The sequence below is a fragment of the Notolabrus celidotus genome, chromosome 20, assembly GCF_009762535.1.
Source record: "Notolabrus celidotus isolate fNotCel1 chromosome 20, fNotCel1.pri, whole genome shotgun sequence".
In the NCBI taxonomy this organism is placed as follows: Eukaryota; Metazoa; Chordata; class Actinopteri; order Labriformes; family Labridae; genus Notolabrus; species Notolabrus celidotus.
In genome coordinates, this window is record NC_048291.1 from 27972200 (window position 1) to 27988364 (window position 16165).

A 16165-nucleotide genomic window follows, 5' to 3' on the forward strand; every position below is an offset into this window, starting at 1 on the left:
TCGCCTCGTTTTCAGTCAATCTACACGCCGAGCTGCGGTCGGACCGGCAGCTGAATACTGTGACGGCGGAGCGGCGGTCGCTTCGTCTGATTTTTTCTGTGCACTGGTTCAACGTTCGAGGCCGTCGACTTTTAAACCGTTTTCAGCTACATCCTGTGACGACGAGCCGGCCCGGCGAGGAGGAGAGGTAAACTTTAATCTCCTCTGCTCTCCTTCCCCTCACCGGAGCCGAGTGAGCACCAACTTCAACACAGACTTCACCCCGTCACAAGCTCCTCCTCCTCCTCTCCTCAGACGGACCTGAACACGCAACCTGAACCTCCACCACCGCCCGACGCCTCGCTGTGTCCGCTCGCACCGCTCGGACTCTCCTCTAAATCCACACAAGTGCAAAATCCAAAAGGCTCCTCAGTTCAATTTGTGGGATTAAGTTAAAGTCAAAAAAACAACACGGTGCAGATGTTCCACTGGATAACATTTCTTTAACAAGACACAAAAACAAATACAAGATATATTTATATATATAGTTTAAGCAATGAGATCTGGAATTAAGTAAACTAATCCTTTAAATTATTTGGTAGAGAGCAGTTCAATACTGGCACACACCAATGTCAAGTCTGGCTAATACTCAAGGTTCTGCCTCACTACGTTTGCTCTGAAGTCGTTAAATATTCACGGCTAAAAAAACACGACTAAAGACGAAGAAAACTTCTGAAATAAAACCTCTATCTTTAGTGACACACACACACACACACACACACACACACACACACACGCACAACAGGCAGAATAATAACACGATGAAGAAAAGAAATTAAGGTCCATGGCTTCGCTAATGCTGACTTCTCCTCTTCTCGTTCACTCGTTCACACGCCGCGCTCTCTGAAGCTTCTTTTTGTTTTTCCCAGAATATTTGTGCATCATAGAAACGAAACAATCACTGAAGAGAGGTGAGTCTAAACGCGGGTATGTCGTCCACGAACACCACTGCTGGGTTTACATTCACGCTGTTCTCTCACACACACACACACACTCACAGGTGACCGGACGACTCCAGCAGGAGAACTCGGCACTGAGCGTCCTCACACACACACACACACACACACGATTCATAAGGTCAGGAACTTCAGATGAGTACACACCCCTCCCCTCCTCCCCCACCCAAAAGGAAAAAAAAAAAAGCAGTACAACAATACAATCATGTTCTATTTGTAAACAGGTAGAAGCCACTTGACTTGTTGCATCTTCGGACACAATTAGGATCAAGGCAATGAAATGTGGACGACTTTTGCACTGTTAAAATAGTTTCTTCAACCAAAAAAAAACAAGATTTAACTTTTTTTTTTTTCTTCTTTCCTTTTTTTTTTTTCAAAACACCATTTGTGGCAATGAGAGTGATTAAAACAGCAAAAAAAAAAAAAAAAAAAAAAGCAAGTCATATTTCGCATTTGTTGTACTCAATGAAACATTTAAAACATTTTGAGACACTGGAACAATATAGAGAAAAAAAAAAGCGCCTCTCAGTAGGCCATGTGAGAGGCTACAGTATGCATAGATACAGAGTCGCCTTTCTCTTGGTTTACACGTCTGACAAGAAGACAGAACTGACAATCACACGCACACCAGGAACACTCCGCACTTTGATTTTTACATCAGTGGAGTGGAGGACCGGAGGAGGAGGAGGAGAGGAGGAGAGAGGAGGTTTTCTACAGCCCGTCCTCCCCTCCATCAGGACCCCCCCTCCCTCAAAGACAGCATATTGAAAGCAGTGTGTTGAGCTTCTCCAGCTTAAAGCAGTTATTTGGCAGAGAAACAAACTTACAGACCTATACATAGTTTTCAGTGCTAGAAGTTGGATTTTCCTTTCCTATAAGGAGTAGTAGTTTTTTTAAATTCACCTACAAGGGGGGGAAAACTGGCTTGATTTCCTGAGAACCATTGCTGGTTATTTAGCAGACAAAGAGGAATAGTTCAAATAACCAACGCCATGGCCAAAAACACTGATCCGAATTCCCAGAGTTACAGAGCATCGTCTTCATCCTCAATAAGAGTTTAACTTCTTTTTTGACTTTTATGTTTTATTGATTTTTTAAAGCTTTTTCTTCTTTTTTTTTTTTTGTGTTTTTTTTTTTTGTATTTTCTGTTTTTTTCTATCTTCTCTTTAAAATGAAGAATGAACACACGTTCCGCCTCCTAAGTCTTGTAAACAAGAGGTTGCAGTGTGGCACCTCCAAAACATTGAAAGCCTATTCTGAAAGTGCTGTTCCCCACCCGGGCCCATTAGAGGGCCAACGGGAGGGCTTGCTAGATAGACCCCGCCCCCTAGATTGGGGTGGGCGGGGCTTGCTAGTCCCAGCTGCGGCTACAGTCCTTTGCACTGCAGAGCTCAACGTTCTTTAGTTTTAAAACAAAATTGGTGCAATACTTTTTAATGTCACTTGAACTATCACCAGATAATCCTCCTAAGTCAGCTTTCTCTTCTTCTTCTTCTTCTTCTTCAACTATCTGTTGATCTTGAACTCCACGACAACGCAGTAAGGTAGGCGTGCCAAGGCAGAGAGGAGCGCACACGTAGTCTTTCACACACGCAATCATGCACACACACACAGAATACTTCCACACACACTCTTTCACGCACACTCACACACGTGCGCATGCACACGCATACACACATACGGTAAGGACCGCAATGAGTAAACAGCTACACTGGAAAAACTGGCTGCTCCCTCTATATTGCAGATTATATATACTGAGGAAAAACACATTCAGTGCAAAGTTAAAAAAGCTCATACTCCAACATTGTCAGCCAACAAATGCAAAAAAAAAAAATTAAAAGAAACAAAAAGAAAACGTTAAAAATGAAAAGAATTGGAATTCAAATAAACATGACGAATGAAACAAAAAATATATTTATATATATATAATGAGCTCGATTGAAGCTTTTTTCGGTCTGAAAGAGCACTACCTGGAAGCAAATATCCATCTGTTCACATTATAGAATTGGCCTGCATGATTCAAGTATTCCAACTGATATGTTTTTGGGCTAAAACAAAGTGGACATATGTGCAGAGAGAGAAACGTAACTTGTTTTCCACAGGGGAGACCCCGCTTTGTTGAATATCTGAAAGTGAGAAAGAGTCCGACTAGTGCCGTTGCGTTTATGACTACTTTTTTTTTTTTGTTTTTTTTTCTTCTGCTGATTATTGATAATTTCTCTACTGACCCTTCCTTTGCACCTGTTTGATTGGCGGGCGGCTCACATGGAGTCCCCGCCCCCTGTCAGGTGATCCACGGGGAGGAAGGAGCTGATTGGAGAAGGGCTGCTGATCCGGCCCACCTCGGTGCCGCTCGGGCTCCCCCACAGGCTACTGGAATAGTTTGGCCCGCCCCAGAGGGAGGAGCTGTGGAGGTCGCTGCTGTTCCACTGGGTGGGCTCAGGAGCACGGCTGGAGAAGGGGTGAGACTGATCCATTCTGCTCTGAGAGGAGCCGATGGTCTGCCAGCCGGAGGAGGGGGTGGCCAGTGACTGCCCTTGTGCAAAGAAACGGTTGATTTCCTCCTCGCTGGCAAACTCAGCCAGAATAGTAGTGTTCCCCAGGACACACCTGCAGGGACACGAGAGGTGAGCGCGGCTGCAGCTTCACACCAAATAACAAGCAGCAGTGAAATACAGAGCAAGTGCTTCTACATAGTGTGTGTGTGTGCTTACATGTGCAGGCTCTTCTGCGCCTTGGCAGCCTCGTCCTTGGAGCTGTAGCAGACCACAGCGTTGCCGTGCGGCAGGTTGAGGTGGAATGTGATCAGAGGGCCGTGCTGCATACACAGAGTCCTCAGGGTAGAGCCGTCAATCTGTGAGACACGAGACAGTAAGAGGTCAGTCGGCTGCTCTCCTCTTCAAACATCAGTCTCCACATTTTAAAATAACTTATCAGTGAGATGAAGTTTTATTTGATTCCCAGGATGCCTCACAGAAAATTATTAAATCACTACATCCCTATTCTCAAGATTCTGCTGAGTGCACTGGATGGAGGGAAGCTGTTTGACCAGCAGCAATGACTTATGGGTATTGTAGTATCTTAAACCAACTGCTATAAGAAACCGCGTCCATGTTGCATTGAAGAGCGTTCAATCGTGGGGCAAATCTTTCATGCAAACCTGCACAAGCAGTTCTTTCTCCACTGCTCTTCCTACAGAAACATCCATAAGAGGCTTTGAACATCAAGAATCATCTATATCTGAGATTCTGACCCTTTATTTCTTTGTATATAATTGGATTAGAAACAAATCAAGCACAACCTTCTGCTCAGAACAACTTCAGGCGCTTACATAGTGACAAGGCGGGATATTCACGCCTCATCCACCATGTGTAACACACAGAGGCGTGCTGGCTATGAGCAGTAGGGCAGAGCAGCTCTGTATGTACATGCATGTCTGAGTTTGTGTGAATGTGGTGCTCCTGATGTGTGTTAATAAGCCCCAACTGTCTTGCTGCAGATGCACCACAATGTGAGGAGTTACCACACACACTTGTCTACCAATATGATGCTGTTTTGGGGCGCCATGTAAACAAAATCCAGAAAGGTTCCCTAAATCTAAATTAAGTCATATTGAGAATGTTGTGAGAGACTCTGCAGCGACGTTTAGGATGAAAAACAGATTATATTCACGTCTGTGTGCGTACCTGCGGTGTGAGATTTTTGAGAACAAGCCATTGGGTTCTCCCTGAGCTGCTGTCACCCCAACTGGAACCTGCAAACACACAACGTAAAACCATGTCAGCAAAGAAACAATAAAGTAGAAGAAGCTTTAATAATCCCAGTCTTTCATGTGTTCAGTACAGGTAGTAGACTCCAGCATGCTCACCAGGTGTGAATCTGGACTCAGACGCACCCCAACCCCCGAGCCTCAGGGCAGAGCCGTCCCAGCCGGAGGAGGCGGAGCTTGGTTTCTGGCTGGTGAGGCCGGGCGGGGGTCTAGAGGGGGCTGCCACAGACATAGCCTTGGGAGGCAGGGGGACCTTCCACAGCTCATGGGCCAGGGAGGAGTTGGACACAGAACTGCCGCCAGGAGACCATTTTGACTCATTGGGTCTGGCTGCAGGGGGGAACACAGAGCGAGGACTTTAGAGTTAGAGGTCTGTCTGAAGAAGAGGAAGAATGAGAAGGAGGGGCAGAGACTGGAACGTACCTGAAGTGCTTTGTGCTGTACTGGTGAGGGAACCGCTGTGGCTGGAGGCACGAATGGATGACCAGGCACTGTTAGAAGGCATCGTGGTGTTCAGTGATGAGGATGGCCCTGCAGGAAACAACGACAGCGTGTGAGAGGGAGCTCAAACAAACGTTACACATATCCCTGAAGTCTTTCTCTTTCTTAACTTTGAAGAAAATCAGAAACTGAAACTCTGTTCATGAAGTGTGTGAGCTACCGTTGTTCCTGTCCCTGAGGTGATCTGTGTCGCGGACGGTGTTGATGGAGAGGTTGTTGATGACACTGCCGGGGGTCACATACGGGTCAGTCTCAGGGTCAATGTTGGGGTAACCTTTCCAAGGCTCCCCGGGCCGGAACTCTGCACACACACACACACAAACACGCAGGGTTAGTCGTGTTCAATGCAAACATTTAAATGCGTGTGTTTTGATGCGAGTGAAAGCTGCAGGCGTACCTGGGGGCCAGGTGACAGTGTTTCCATGGGATGGGGGGGAGTTGGCACGGGGTGGCCAGCCATCGCCCACCGAGCCCATTGATTGGCCGGGAGGACTCAGTGGGGAGGGGCCGGGGGACAGGTAGTCGTAGAAGGGAGAGTCCTCCAGACGCAGCCCAGACGACATAGCACCTGAAGGAAAACAAACAACATGTAAACAAACATGTCAGTGGATCAATATTGCATGTACTCTGCAGAAGGAGGGTCTGACTTCCTGTTGTGCTATTTAACTTGTCTTAAGAGCACCCACCAAGAAAAGATGAATGCAAACTTTATCACAATCATACTTTAACTGCAAATCTGAGCTGACTGCAGGAAAAACCTTCTGCAGGGAGCAAACTTAAACTTTCATACAGCAGGAAATAAACTCTTAACACTTCAGTGTTTGCTCCCTCGCTGTCTCAGGGTTACAAGCTCGACTCAGCAGACAATTAAAGCATGAAAAACCAGGCCAGGATGCTGTGTGACCAAACTAAAGCACTAAAGGTTCTGTCTTTACCAGGTTTGCTGTTCTGCTCCAGAGGGTCAGTAGCCCAAAGTTTCTTCAGTTTGGACTGGGGTGGCTCTTTGTAGCCCACAGGTCCAACACTACTACCGCCAACACCCATGTCCAGGGATACATTCAGGTTAGAGTTCAAGCCTGAGGAGAGAGAGAGGGAGAAGTTGTTCAAACATCTGTCCCTAAATGTTTTCATTAAAACACAGATCTGATTCTGAGCCGCTAACTTACTTAAAGGGAAGTTGCTGAAGGATCCGAGAGAAGCAGCATCCTTCTGCATATCAGGAGCATTGTGGGACAAGTAGTTCTCCAGGTATGGTTTGAGAGGCGGAGCCTGTTTCATCAGGGAGGGGTCCAGGTGACGTGGCGGCTGCATCATTGATGGAGACGAACCAATGGGACGTGTCTACAGAGACAGGATGTAGGAGATTAGAGGAGGAGGAGGCAACACCATGTATAAACAACTGCTCCATGATGTGGTGACACACACACACCTGTTCAGACGGCCGTCCTACCGGCATGATTCTCTGGCTCTGAGCTTTCTGATGCTGCTGCTGCTGTTGTTGTTGTTGGTGTTGTTGTTGTTGTTGTTGCTGTTGTTGTTGTTGTTGCTGCTGCTGGAGGAGCAGACGCTGCAAAAAGAGAAGAGAAGACATCTTAATAAAAGCAGCCTGACAATGTTTTTGTATCTTTATGATCACATTTCAATCTACGACAAAGCACTGGCGCTGTGTTAATAAAGATTGATTGATGATAAAATAGCTCTGTGCATAATTCTGCACCCACTGTACCTGTAACTGGTTGATCTGGTTGATCTGTGTCAGCTGGTTGAGCTGGGAGAGTTGGTTAAGCACAGCCACCTGCTGAGGGCCAAACAGGGGGTTCAGGCCTCCGTTACCTCCTGGGTACTTCAGCAAGGATGGAGGGACCTGAACACAAACACAGGCCGGGGTTAAGTTCCTGAACATGTCACTACAGGGTGAGAGCTCATAAAATAACAGAAATAAAGACACAAGAAAGCATGTCTGAAATAACAAGCAGTGTGTGAGTGTGTGTGTTTTACCTGAGAGGGCAGGATGGGGGTAGGCACTTGATTACGATGGTTGGATTGAGGAGGGACCTGGGACTGGGGGCCACCGCGGCCCTGTGCTACGCTGCTGACACCCATCATAGGGTTTACATTCTGGACAGAGAGGACACAAACATACACGCGTGTTAACAGTCTGACAATGTGCAACAAACAAGCTTTCTAATCACAAACCCTCTGTTAGGTTTCTGGAACAACATCCCAGCCCAGGGTTAAGAGAAAGTTTCTGAAGGTCTGACGCTCAAAATCTAAAGACCACATCCTCTGCATCCTCACCTGCCGAGCGCCCCCAGGACCACAGTGGGAAGGAGATGGCCCGGAGTCGAGACAGGGGATAGGCTGAGCAGAATTGGAAGGGGAAAAGCTCATGCTTTGATTGGAGGAGAGCTCGTCAGAAGCGTGGCTATCGTAAGCAGAAGGGGACACAGACAGCTGCAGAAGCAAGGCCGGGTGCACGGCAGATGGATGGCAAGCGCAAAAGGGACAGGGAGCGCCATCGGCAGCCAGAGAAGTGCAGAGAGGGAAGGAGAGAAGAAGGAATAGAGTTAATTTTGCAGAAGCAGAGAGGAAGAAGGAGAAAACAGAAGAAATTGTGGAGGAGAGAGGAAGAGAGAGGGATGAAGAGAAGAAACAGGGAGGGTAGCAACAGTCAACGAAAGATAAAAATAGAGACAAGCAAAAGGAAAAGCAGCAAAGCCAAACGAACCCACGGAAACTTTAGAAAGGAGCTTCACTTTGTTGCTTCACACATTTTAAAAACTTTAGCATGAAGGTGACAGACTACTGAACATTCATGTGTCAGAGCGACCACTAGGGGGTGCTAGAGTACTGAGCCAGACATTTAATCCTCCACACCTACCTCATGATCACCGCAGGGGCAGAGATCAAACACATATGATATATATAAACTTTGACGTGTGTGCGTACCTTGTCATAGTAAGAGCTGCGATCCATGGCAGACTCTTTGTGGAGCTGGTGTCGAGACCCCGGGTTCTTCCCCATCACTCCGTTATAGTCTCCGATGCTGCCCATGTCCATGCGCTTGTCCTGCATCATCCCGGCTCCGACCTTCATGGAGTCATCGGGAGAGTCTCTCTGCAAGGCGAGGAGATAAATAACAGGTCAATGATTGCAGCATTGATTCTTGTCTGTGAGTGTAATCCCAGAGATTACACATCATACATTTTTAGAACTCCACAGGAAGAAATAACAAGGCCATAGATTCACAAAGATGGATGCAACATGTCTGTAAAATAAGGGCCTGTGTCCACTCATGGCGATTTTGACTAAGGAGGAAGCACAACCTAAGTGTCGGAGCACTTCACGCCGGCTTGTACTGTTGATAGGTTGTGGAAATAGTCTCTTAAGTCTGTTTTGAAATGTTTGCTCTTATTCTGCAAAGAAAAGTAACATTTTCTAGCAGCTTTAGAACTGGAAATGTAGCCTGAAAAACTCGTGTGATGAGATTCTCCTCCGTACAGACGTCTGCATGAGCAGGTTTTGGTGCTTGGGACACTGAGCCCCAAAAAACTCTGAAATGCATTGGTTCTATACAAATGCTGTTAATGGATACAGACCCTAAGCCATCATAACAAGTGGATAATTATTGGACAGTTGTTTCTGTAGAGGCAGCAGATTACGACAGCTTGCAAGCCATTATCGGTAGTCCTATATTAGAAGCAACTACAACATGTGTAAAGACATGAAAAAAGGACTTACGGAGAAGTTCATGGAGTTGAACTGGTTCATCAAAGGTCTCATCCAAGGTTCATCCTGTTTGTTGACTGGTTTGTTCATCTGAAATGTTGCAGAAGAAGATAATGAAGTCATTAGATCAAGTGTTCAGGTCATTGTTTCAACCCCTGAGAAGATAAGGAGCCAAACTGATGTGAACAAACCTTGTTGGAGCTCTTGTTCTTGTAGTTCCAGGTGTTCTGGTCGTGGGACCGGCTGTCCTGTTGGCTGTTACTCCACATGCCTATCTCCACCTCTTCTTCCTGATCCCAGCTGTTGCTCGTGGAGCCATCTTCACCACACCACGTCTCCATGGGCTTGGGACCTGGAGCTATAAAAGGAGGGAAATGCATATTAACACGTGACTTCACAGTTTGTTTGGCTTCATGCAGCAGTCTCCTTTAAAGTCTGAACTGATTTAAACGTCTTTACCCTTCACAGATAAGTTTCTGCCGAGATGTCCGCCGTTGAACCCGCCAGGCTTATGCTGGCCAACCCATCCGGACCCAGAGTCTCGGCCACCTCTGCTGGGGTCCTCCCAGTTGGAGCTTGTGTCCATGGGCTTCCCCCAGGCAGACGTGCCGTTGTCCACACTCACAGGAGGAGCGCTGGTAGACTCGCCCCATGTGGAGGACTCCTTCTGTTTGGAGTAATGCTCGCCCCAGCCTAGAGGAAGAGAGAGACGCAGACATTAGATGAGCATTAACTTCCTGCGGTGCGTCTTGAGCGGAACAACTTCTCAAACAGCACGTCGTCACACAATGCACAGCTCTTTGAATCTGTCTTCTCAAAAGGGAAAGAGTCTGCTCTGACATCTCTGCTTATTTCAGGGTGATATTTCCACCGCCATCGCTGTAAGTGATATATTTGTTTTTCTTTCCTCTCCTCACAGCTCTCTTGCATCATGGAGCCATGATGAGCTTGTTTGCACATTCAGAGTTGCAGAGTTTCAGGCTTCATGTTTAAAAGGTGAGTCAAAAGGAAACACTCTCTCAGGACCTCTCACATGCTTTCATATTTGATACTGAAAGTTTCTCTGTTTCTCTGCAGGAAACAGACGATAAAGTTAGCAGAGAGAGAGCCCTGCTCACGTCCCTGGGGAACCCCTTATCAACCTGCTTATGTAAGCGTTGTTTACTTTAACTCTTGTGGGAGTGTAGATGTGTGTGCACGCGCTCCTGCTGTGCACTTTCAAATGTCAGAATATGTTCACACAGTCCGAGTACGAGTTCAAAGGGCTCCTGTTACAGCTGACCACCCAGACCTGCTACTTTCGCCCACGACAGGAGGCGCTCGGGGAGATGCCAGGGATGCCTTCTTGTAAAAATAGGACGGATCATGGGGAGCCTCGGGGTCTAGTGTCCCTCATGTGACAGGGTTCAAAACATAACAGAGAAACAAGTGCACCAAACAGACGTGCAGTGGTGGATGAATATATGCATGTTGCATGAAAATGTACATGCATATTTTTATGCAAATGTGCACACATGAATCAAACATGAATCTGTCGCTCGTCTTTACCGTCTTCCCAGAAGCAAGAGATAATCTCGTAGGAGAACCAGCGACACAGTTTGCATGTTTCACCGTCTCATATCTGCATCTTAAAGCCGACTGAAGAATAGATTTTAAATGTGAGATGTTTGCCGTCAACGTTTCACATAGTAAAAGAAAAAACTCCTGAAACCAAACATCCTCTGCAACCCGATTATTTTCCTCATTACAGCAGCCGGCTGCGTCGCCCCACCCTTGCTTGCCATCAACTTTGCTGCTCCAGTTAGCTCACTAGACACCAACCCTGAATAACCCTATTAGCCCTTCCCCTCCCTCTCTCTCCTCCATCCGAGCCCACTTCCACAGAAAAGCTGCCGTCCTCTTTGTTCAGCTCCCATCTTACGCTGGAAAAATTCCTATTTCTTAGTCACCAGACCTCCTCCTGTACCTCTCATGCTCTCCCTCTCTCTTTCTCTCAAACCCAACAAAAGCCTGTGTTTCCAAAGCAAGCAGAGCTGGCGGGTGAGAGAGAAGGGGAGCAGGGAAAAAAAGACGAAGGAGAAGAGAGAAAAATCGATGCTCTTAGCATTCCAAAGGGATGACTCAACCCGCTTTACAAAAAAGCCTTCAACATAGACAACACCGCGGGGAGAGAGGAGAGAGTGGCTGTTTGTTTTCTCTCCACACTCCTGTGCAAACTGTGTACGCTGTAGAATACATTTGTAAATATGAGTGCATCCACACCTCTCGTGTCTGAACCGTCCAAAGCTTTTTAATCCTTGTTTCAGCTTTCTCGAAACCAGAGTGTGGGCGGGACTGGCACCTTTTTAGCCATTCTTAAGGCTTACGGTCTGCACCGGGAGGCTTGCACCAACATGTCCGTACTATTTTAGATACCAGCTCGCAACCTTGCACTTTTTTATTACCTCAATACAGAGCTTAAACTGCAATTACATTAATCTGCAGAGTAGTAAAACCTAGATCACTACGTATCATCAGAAACACTGATCAGGGATCCAACTAATAAAAAGTGACACATTTTCATGAGAGCTTGAAAATGAAAGTATCTGTGTGTAATGAGAAAATAAGGGTGGCGAACTTTGACGGGTTAACCAAACTTACTTTGGTCTCTAAAAGCAGCGAGTGTGAGAGTAAGGTGTTAGAGAATAGAGCTGCGTGAGCATCTTTGTTTTCACTGTAAAGTTGTGCACGACTCCCAACACAACACTTCTCAGAGTTTGCAAATCTTTTCTGCAGAAAGAATCTAGCATCTGTCTTTAAAAGGGACGTAGATTCAAAATGACTGACCTGAGTTGCTGGGTTTGTCCTGTGGCGGAGGGTGCATGGGCTGAGGAGGATGCTTGGAGCTGTGTGCAGGGTGGGAGTGGTGCTGGGGGGGTGGACCCATAGCCTCCTGACCTGACTGGCCAGTCCTGTTCCACATGTTGACAGGTCCAACGCTGTGTTTACCTGCACAGAGAGTTAAATGACACAGTGAGAAGCCTGGGATCCGTCTACTATCCGTCTACTCTTGAAAGGGATTCGGAGTGTTTACCAGGTTCTCCCCAAGCTGCCGTCCCATCATCGATCTCCATCCTCCGCCGGATCGACTCAGGGGAAGGCTCTTCCCACCCAGTTGACACTTCCTCCTTCTGACCTGCTGTAGGCATGGGGCCTCCCAGCCAACCTGATGGAGGAGAAACAACAACAGAACTGAGTCATCAATTATATGTCCTCCCACTTGTCTGCTATACATCACCGATACACACTTCTCAAAAGAGCCAGACTACAGTTATTTGTGTCTTCTTTATAAAACAGTTAAAAGGACTTCTGCATGGAGATAAAGACAGTCTGTGGTTCTGGATGATTTTGCTAACTACCTGTGGGCTTGCTCGGTCCTTGATTGCCTCTTGCCGAGCCGGATTCGGGACCTTTCCCCCACTCATTGGATGGCTTAGGGTTTGGCTCACCCCAGCTCTGGTTATTACTCTGAGGATTGGGCTTGTGGATCGAGTCACCCCAATTGGATCCTGGGTTTGGAGTGCTCTGGTCAGGAGTATTCGATCCTCCACTTCCGGCCCAGGTGTTGCTGCTGCTGGTGTTGGTTCGGCTCGGCTCGCTCCAACATCCAGAGCCCGACCGGTCGCTGTTGCTGTCCCTTTCCCAACCCGCTGAGCCTGCACTTTTCTGGGGCTCCCCCCAGTGGTTGTTGGCCCCCTGTCCACCAGAACCCCAGCCCTCACTTCCATTTCCACCGCTGGAACCCCAGCCCTGCTGCGGTTTGGGAGCATTAGTCCAGGTGTTGGACCTACAGGGAAACAATGAGTCATCAGTAAAGTGGAAAATCAAACTTATAGCAGTCTTTAGGTTCTCTTTAAACAATGATTCTGCATCAGTTGAACCAGTGATGATGATCAATGATCTCCAAACATCACCTGTCTTCTTTGTTGACGTTATTGCTCCAGGTGTTGCTGCTGCTGTTGTTGTTCCCTTTGTAGCTGGATCCATCGTCCCAGTTACTCTGCCCAGATCCTCCTCCTCCTCCTCCTCCTCCTCCTCTTTCTGCTGAGGGTTTGTTGTCCCATCCAGAGGTTGGCTGGTCTCCCCAGCCAGAGCCTCCTGTACTTGGGCCTTGCCCACCCCCCCAACCTGAGAGGACAAGAAAAGGATATTGTTAAATTTTGTGTCATGAAGTACCAGTTTTGTGTTTTATATTAAACATTTGTGTTTGCATCTGCGTAAGTTTCTTTGGCTTTACCTCCAGAGGTCTGGGAAGGCGCTGCTGGTGTTGCTGTGCCCCAGCCAGAGCCTCCACTGTTTGGCTTTCTATCATCCCCTCTGGGACCTCCCTGGTTCTGATTGCGTGTAGAGTTGACATCCCAGGCGGTGTTTTGCCTTACGGGCGTCTGTCCCCATCCAGTGTTGGACAGAACTCTTGGATCCACGTCGGCCCGGGACACTGTTGACACTACTGGTGCAATCGGGGGACTCTTTCTACGGTTCAATCCTTTCGACTGGTCTCTGTCTGAGCTGGAACGGCCTCCGGAGCTTTCTCCGCTTCCTTCACTTCCTCCTGAGCGACCCCAGCCTCCAGTGACATTTCCCAAGGCGTGGCCTCCTCCTCCTCCACCCCCTCCGCCTCCCATGCCCATGGCGTCATCCTCCAAGCTCTTCCAGCCATTGTTGGCGGAGCTTCCTTTATGACTTCCAGCTTCTGAATGGTTGCTGCCAGGAGCCGCTGATCCCCACTCTCCGTTCGGCATCTTATTGTTAGAAGTGGAAGAGGATGACGAGGACGAGGAAGAAGACGACGCACTGCTTCCCCAGGGGTGGGGTATCCCTGCTGGAGGACCCATCGTAGTTTGGTTCCCGTTCCCTGGTGTTTGGCCTGCAGATCCGGAGCCTTGATATCCTCCCCAGGGCGTGTTACTCTGGGGTTGGTTTGGGTTATTGGCAGGCCCCTGATCCCAGCGAGGGGCCCCAGTGTTATTGTGGTTATTATTACTCTTGTTAGCAGCAGTAGAGGAGATTTGGGGGTTCCCAGCCTGCATTAAGGCAGGGTTTTGGGGGTTCACAGTGTCTGCATTTGGGTGGCCCTTGTCTCCAGGGTAGGTAGTTGCGCCCCATGGCGTACCGAAGGCCCCAGGTCCCCCCAGCTCTCCTTGGGGGTGCTGGGGGGCTGATGAGGGGATTCCATTGGCCATCGGACCCCCATTCCCTCCTCCAATAGAGCCCCAGGAACATTCCCCGCTGAGCTGGGGGGAGGCGGTAGAGTTTGGTGGACTAGAGGTCATTGTGGCATTTGTAGTAGTATTAGTATTCATCATAATAGTGTTATTTGGTCCATTGGATTCAGTGTTAAGGTTGGTAGGCTGTAGGCCACCATTTCCACTGTTGCTGCTTCCTAACACCTTGCTGCTTGCTGTACCATTATTCACCTCAGTGTCCTCCATCATACTGCTGTTGTTTGGAGCTGCCATGCCACCCCAGCCCAGCATGGGGCCCTGTTGGGGAGCCATACCCAGTTTGGAACTCATCCCCTGAGCCTGTGGAGGCCGTTGGCCCTGGGACGCTGGGCTTGGGGTTGGATTCTGCGGCCAGGCACCGTGGTTGGCATTTGGGTTCAAAGTGTTTGGGTTCAACCCTCCATTGATGCAGGGGCTGGTTCCACCTGTGGGGATGATGTTGCTGCCTGATTGGGTGCCCCACACACCACTGTTATTGACGGGCTTGTTGTTGTGGTTACCCAAGTTATTGCTGCCAATACTGCTGGACCCCGCCATGGAGTAGAGGGAGGGCCCAGTAATGTGATTATTTCCATTATTTGCACCGCTGATGGCTCCCACCCCTCCACCGATCACCTGACGGCTGTTTCCATTGCTGTCTCCGTTGACTGAAACACCGACCATCATGGGGGAAGTCACCAAAGAGGAGGAAGGAGGAGACGCTGCAGAAGACACAGCTGGAGAAGCATTTGCTGACATCATCATCACTGTCGTCACAGCGGCGAGGTTCTTCTCTGAGCCGATCGAGGAGCTAGAGTCTGCGTCCATACATTCTGATGCCAGCTCAGGGTCTGATCCTGACCCGCAGCCAGAGGAGGAAGAAGACGAGGAGCAGGAGAATGAAGAGGAGGAGGGAGGCCAGACAGAGGAGTTGGTTGAGGAAGGGTTGATGGGTTTGTCGGTGCTTCCATCCACTAGGACTTTGCCCCAGTTGCTGTTGCTGTCACTGCTGCAGGGAGAGCCAGAGGACCAGGGGGAGGGCTCATACTGCGAGTCCAAGCCAGGATGCTCCAGACCTGGGGAGGAAGAGGGAGGACACGGCAGATGGTGTTTTAGGATGTCCTTAAATCCATCAGACAGAAACAGTTAATTGACTCAAGCATTGGGCAAAGGTGCTGCGTCATCATGGTTAATAAATGATGGTATACCCAGACTTTATCACTTCTGTAATAAAACAACAGATGCAGTTTTAAATCCCCCCCCCCCATCCACAGTGGCTCTGATATTTCCTTCATTCCCTCCAACCTTCAGCTGCCCAACTGTTCTGGATGTGATCCGTGCCAGGCCCGGGCCTGGGCACAGCTGCCACCACTTTGTCACCACAGCAGGACCCAGAAGCATGCCAAAGCTATAAACAAGGATTCAGGAAGGCGGTGGACAACAATCAGCGAGAGAGGAGAAGTGGAGAGCGTAGGGGGAGATGGCGATCAAGTATGAAAAGAGGAGAGGAGGACTGAGGGAATACGGGGAGACGGCGGCAGTACGCCTTTAAAGCTTCATATTTCTTTCCAAACTGTTGCATCTGCATTAAAAAACTACAGAATCCAGAGACCTCTTGTGACCTGATTCTGCTTTCATGGCCACTAAGCACATTTTAATTCATCCTCGAGTCTAGCACCAACCCTCTGTGCGTAACATGACCTTCTTTATCACGGCAGAAACAGTAAACCTTTATTTTGCAAGTTTGGGATTGTAGACCGAGCAGGGACTGAATTAATATCAAAGCTAAGTATGAAAGAGGAGCGCCTCGATGCAAGCCAGGACCTGCTTTCCATCTGATGTCTTTTGTTTTGTCTCAGGTTAGTTACGCTCCAAGTTTGTGGGCAAACATTTGAAAGCTGGAGCTCCACGGTTCAATTATTCCCCCA

General features: G+C 48.3%; 1 protein-coding gene across 3 annotated transcripts in view; it reads right to left on the reverse strand.

Annotated features, from left to right (window-relative positions):
* Positions 1–1188: 1188 nt before the first annotated feature.
* LOC117831938 (trinucleotide repeat-containing gene 6A protein-like) overlaps positions 1189–16165 on the reverse strand; it is a 32735-nt gene continuing 17758 nt past the window's right edge. For 2 of the 3 annotated variants that reach the window (XM_034710846.1, XM_034710847.1), the window contains exons 5-25: positions 13271–15313; positions 12948–13161; positions 12393–12820; positions 12068–12199; positions 11821–11982; positions 9454–9687; positions 9186–9352; positions 9007–9084; positions 8215–8382; positions 7264–7383; positions 6992–7129; positions 6695–6832; positions 6432–6606; positions 6201–6341; positions 5663–5833; positions 5426–5566; positions 5188–5295; positions 4864–5094; positions 4682–4749; positions 3710–3849; positions 3194–3605 (exon numbers count right to left, since the gene is read on the reverse strand). In XM_034710846.1, the coding sequence (XP_034566737.1) occupies positions 3257–3605; positions 3710–3849; positions 4682–4749; positions 4864–5094; positions 5188–5295; positions 5426–5566; positions 5663–5833; positions 6201–6341; positions 6432–6606; positions 6695–6832; positions 6992–7129; positions 7264–7383; positions 8215–8382; positions 9007–9084; positions 9186–9352; positions 9454–9687; positions 11821–11982; positions 12068–12199; positions 12393–12820; positions 12948–13161; positions 13271–15313 (5546 nt within the window). In that variant the 3' untranslated portion in view covers positions 3194–3256. Of the gene's footprint in view, positions 3606–3709; positions 3850–4681; positions 4750–4863; positions 5095–5187; positions 5296–5425; positions 5567–5662; positions 5834–6200; positions 6342–6431; positions 6607–6694; positions 6833–6991; positions 7130–7263; positions 7384–8214; positions 8383–9006; positions 9085–9185; positions 9353–9453; positions 9688–11820; positions 11983–12067; positions 12200–12392; positions 12821–12947; positions 13162–13270; positions 15314–16165 lie in introns of all 3 variants that reach the window. The other variant, XM_034710845.1, reaches the window with a different exon arrangement.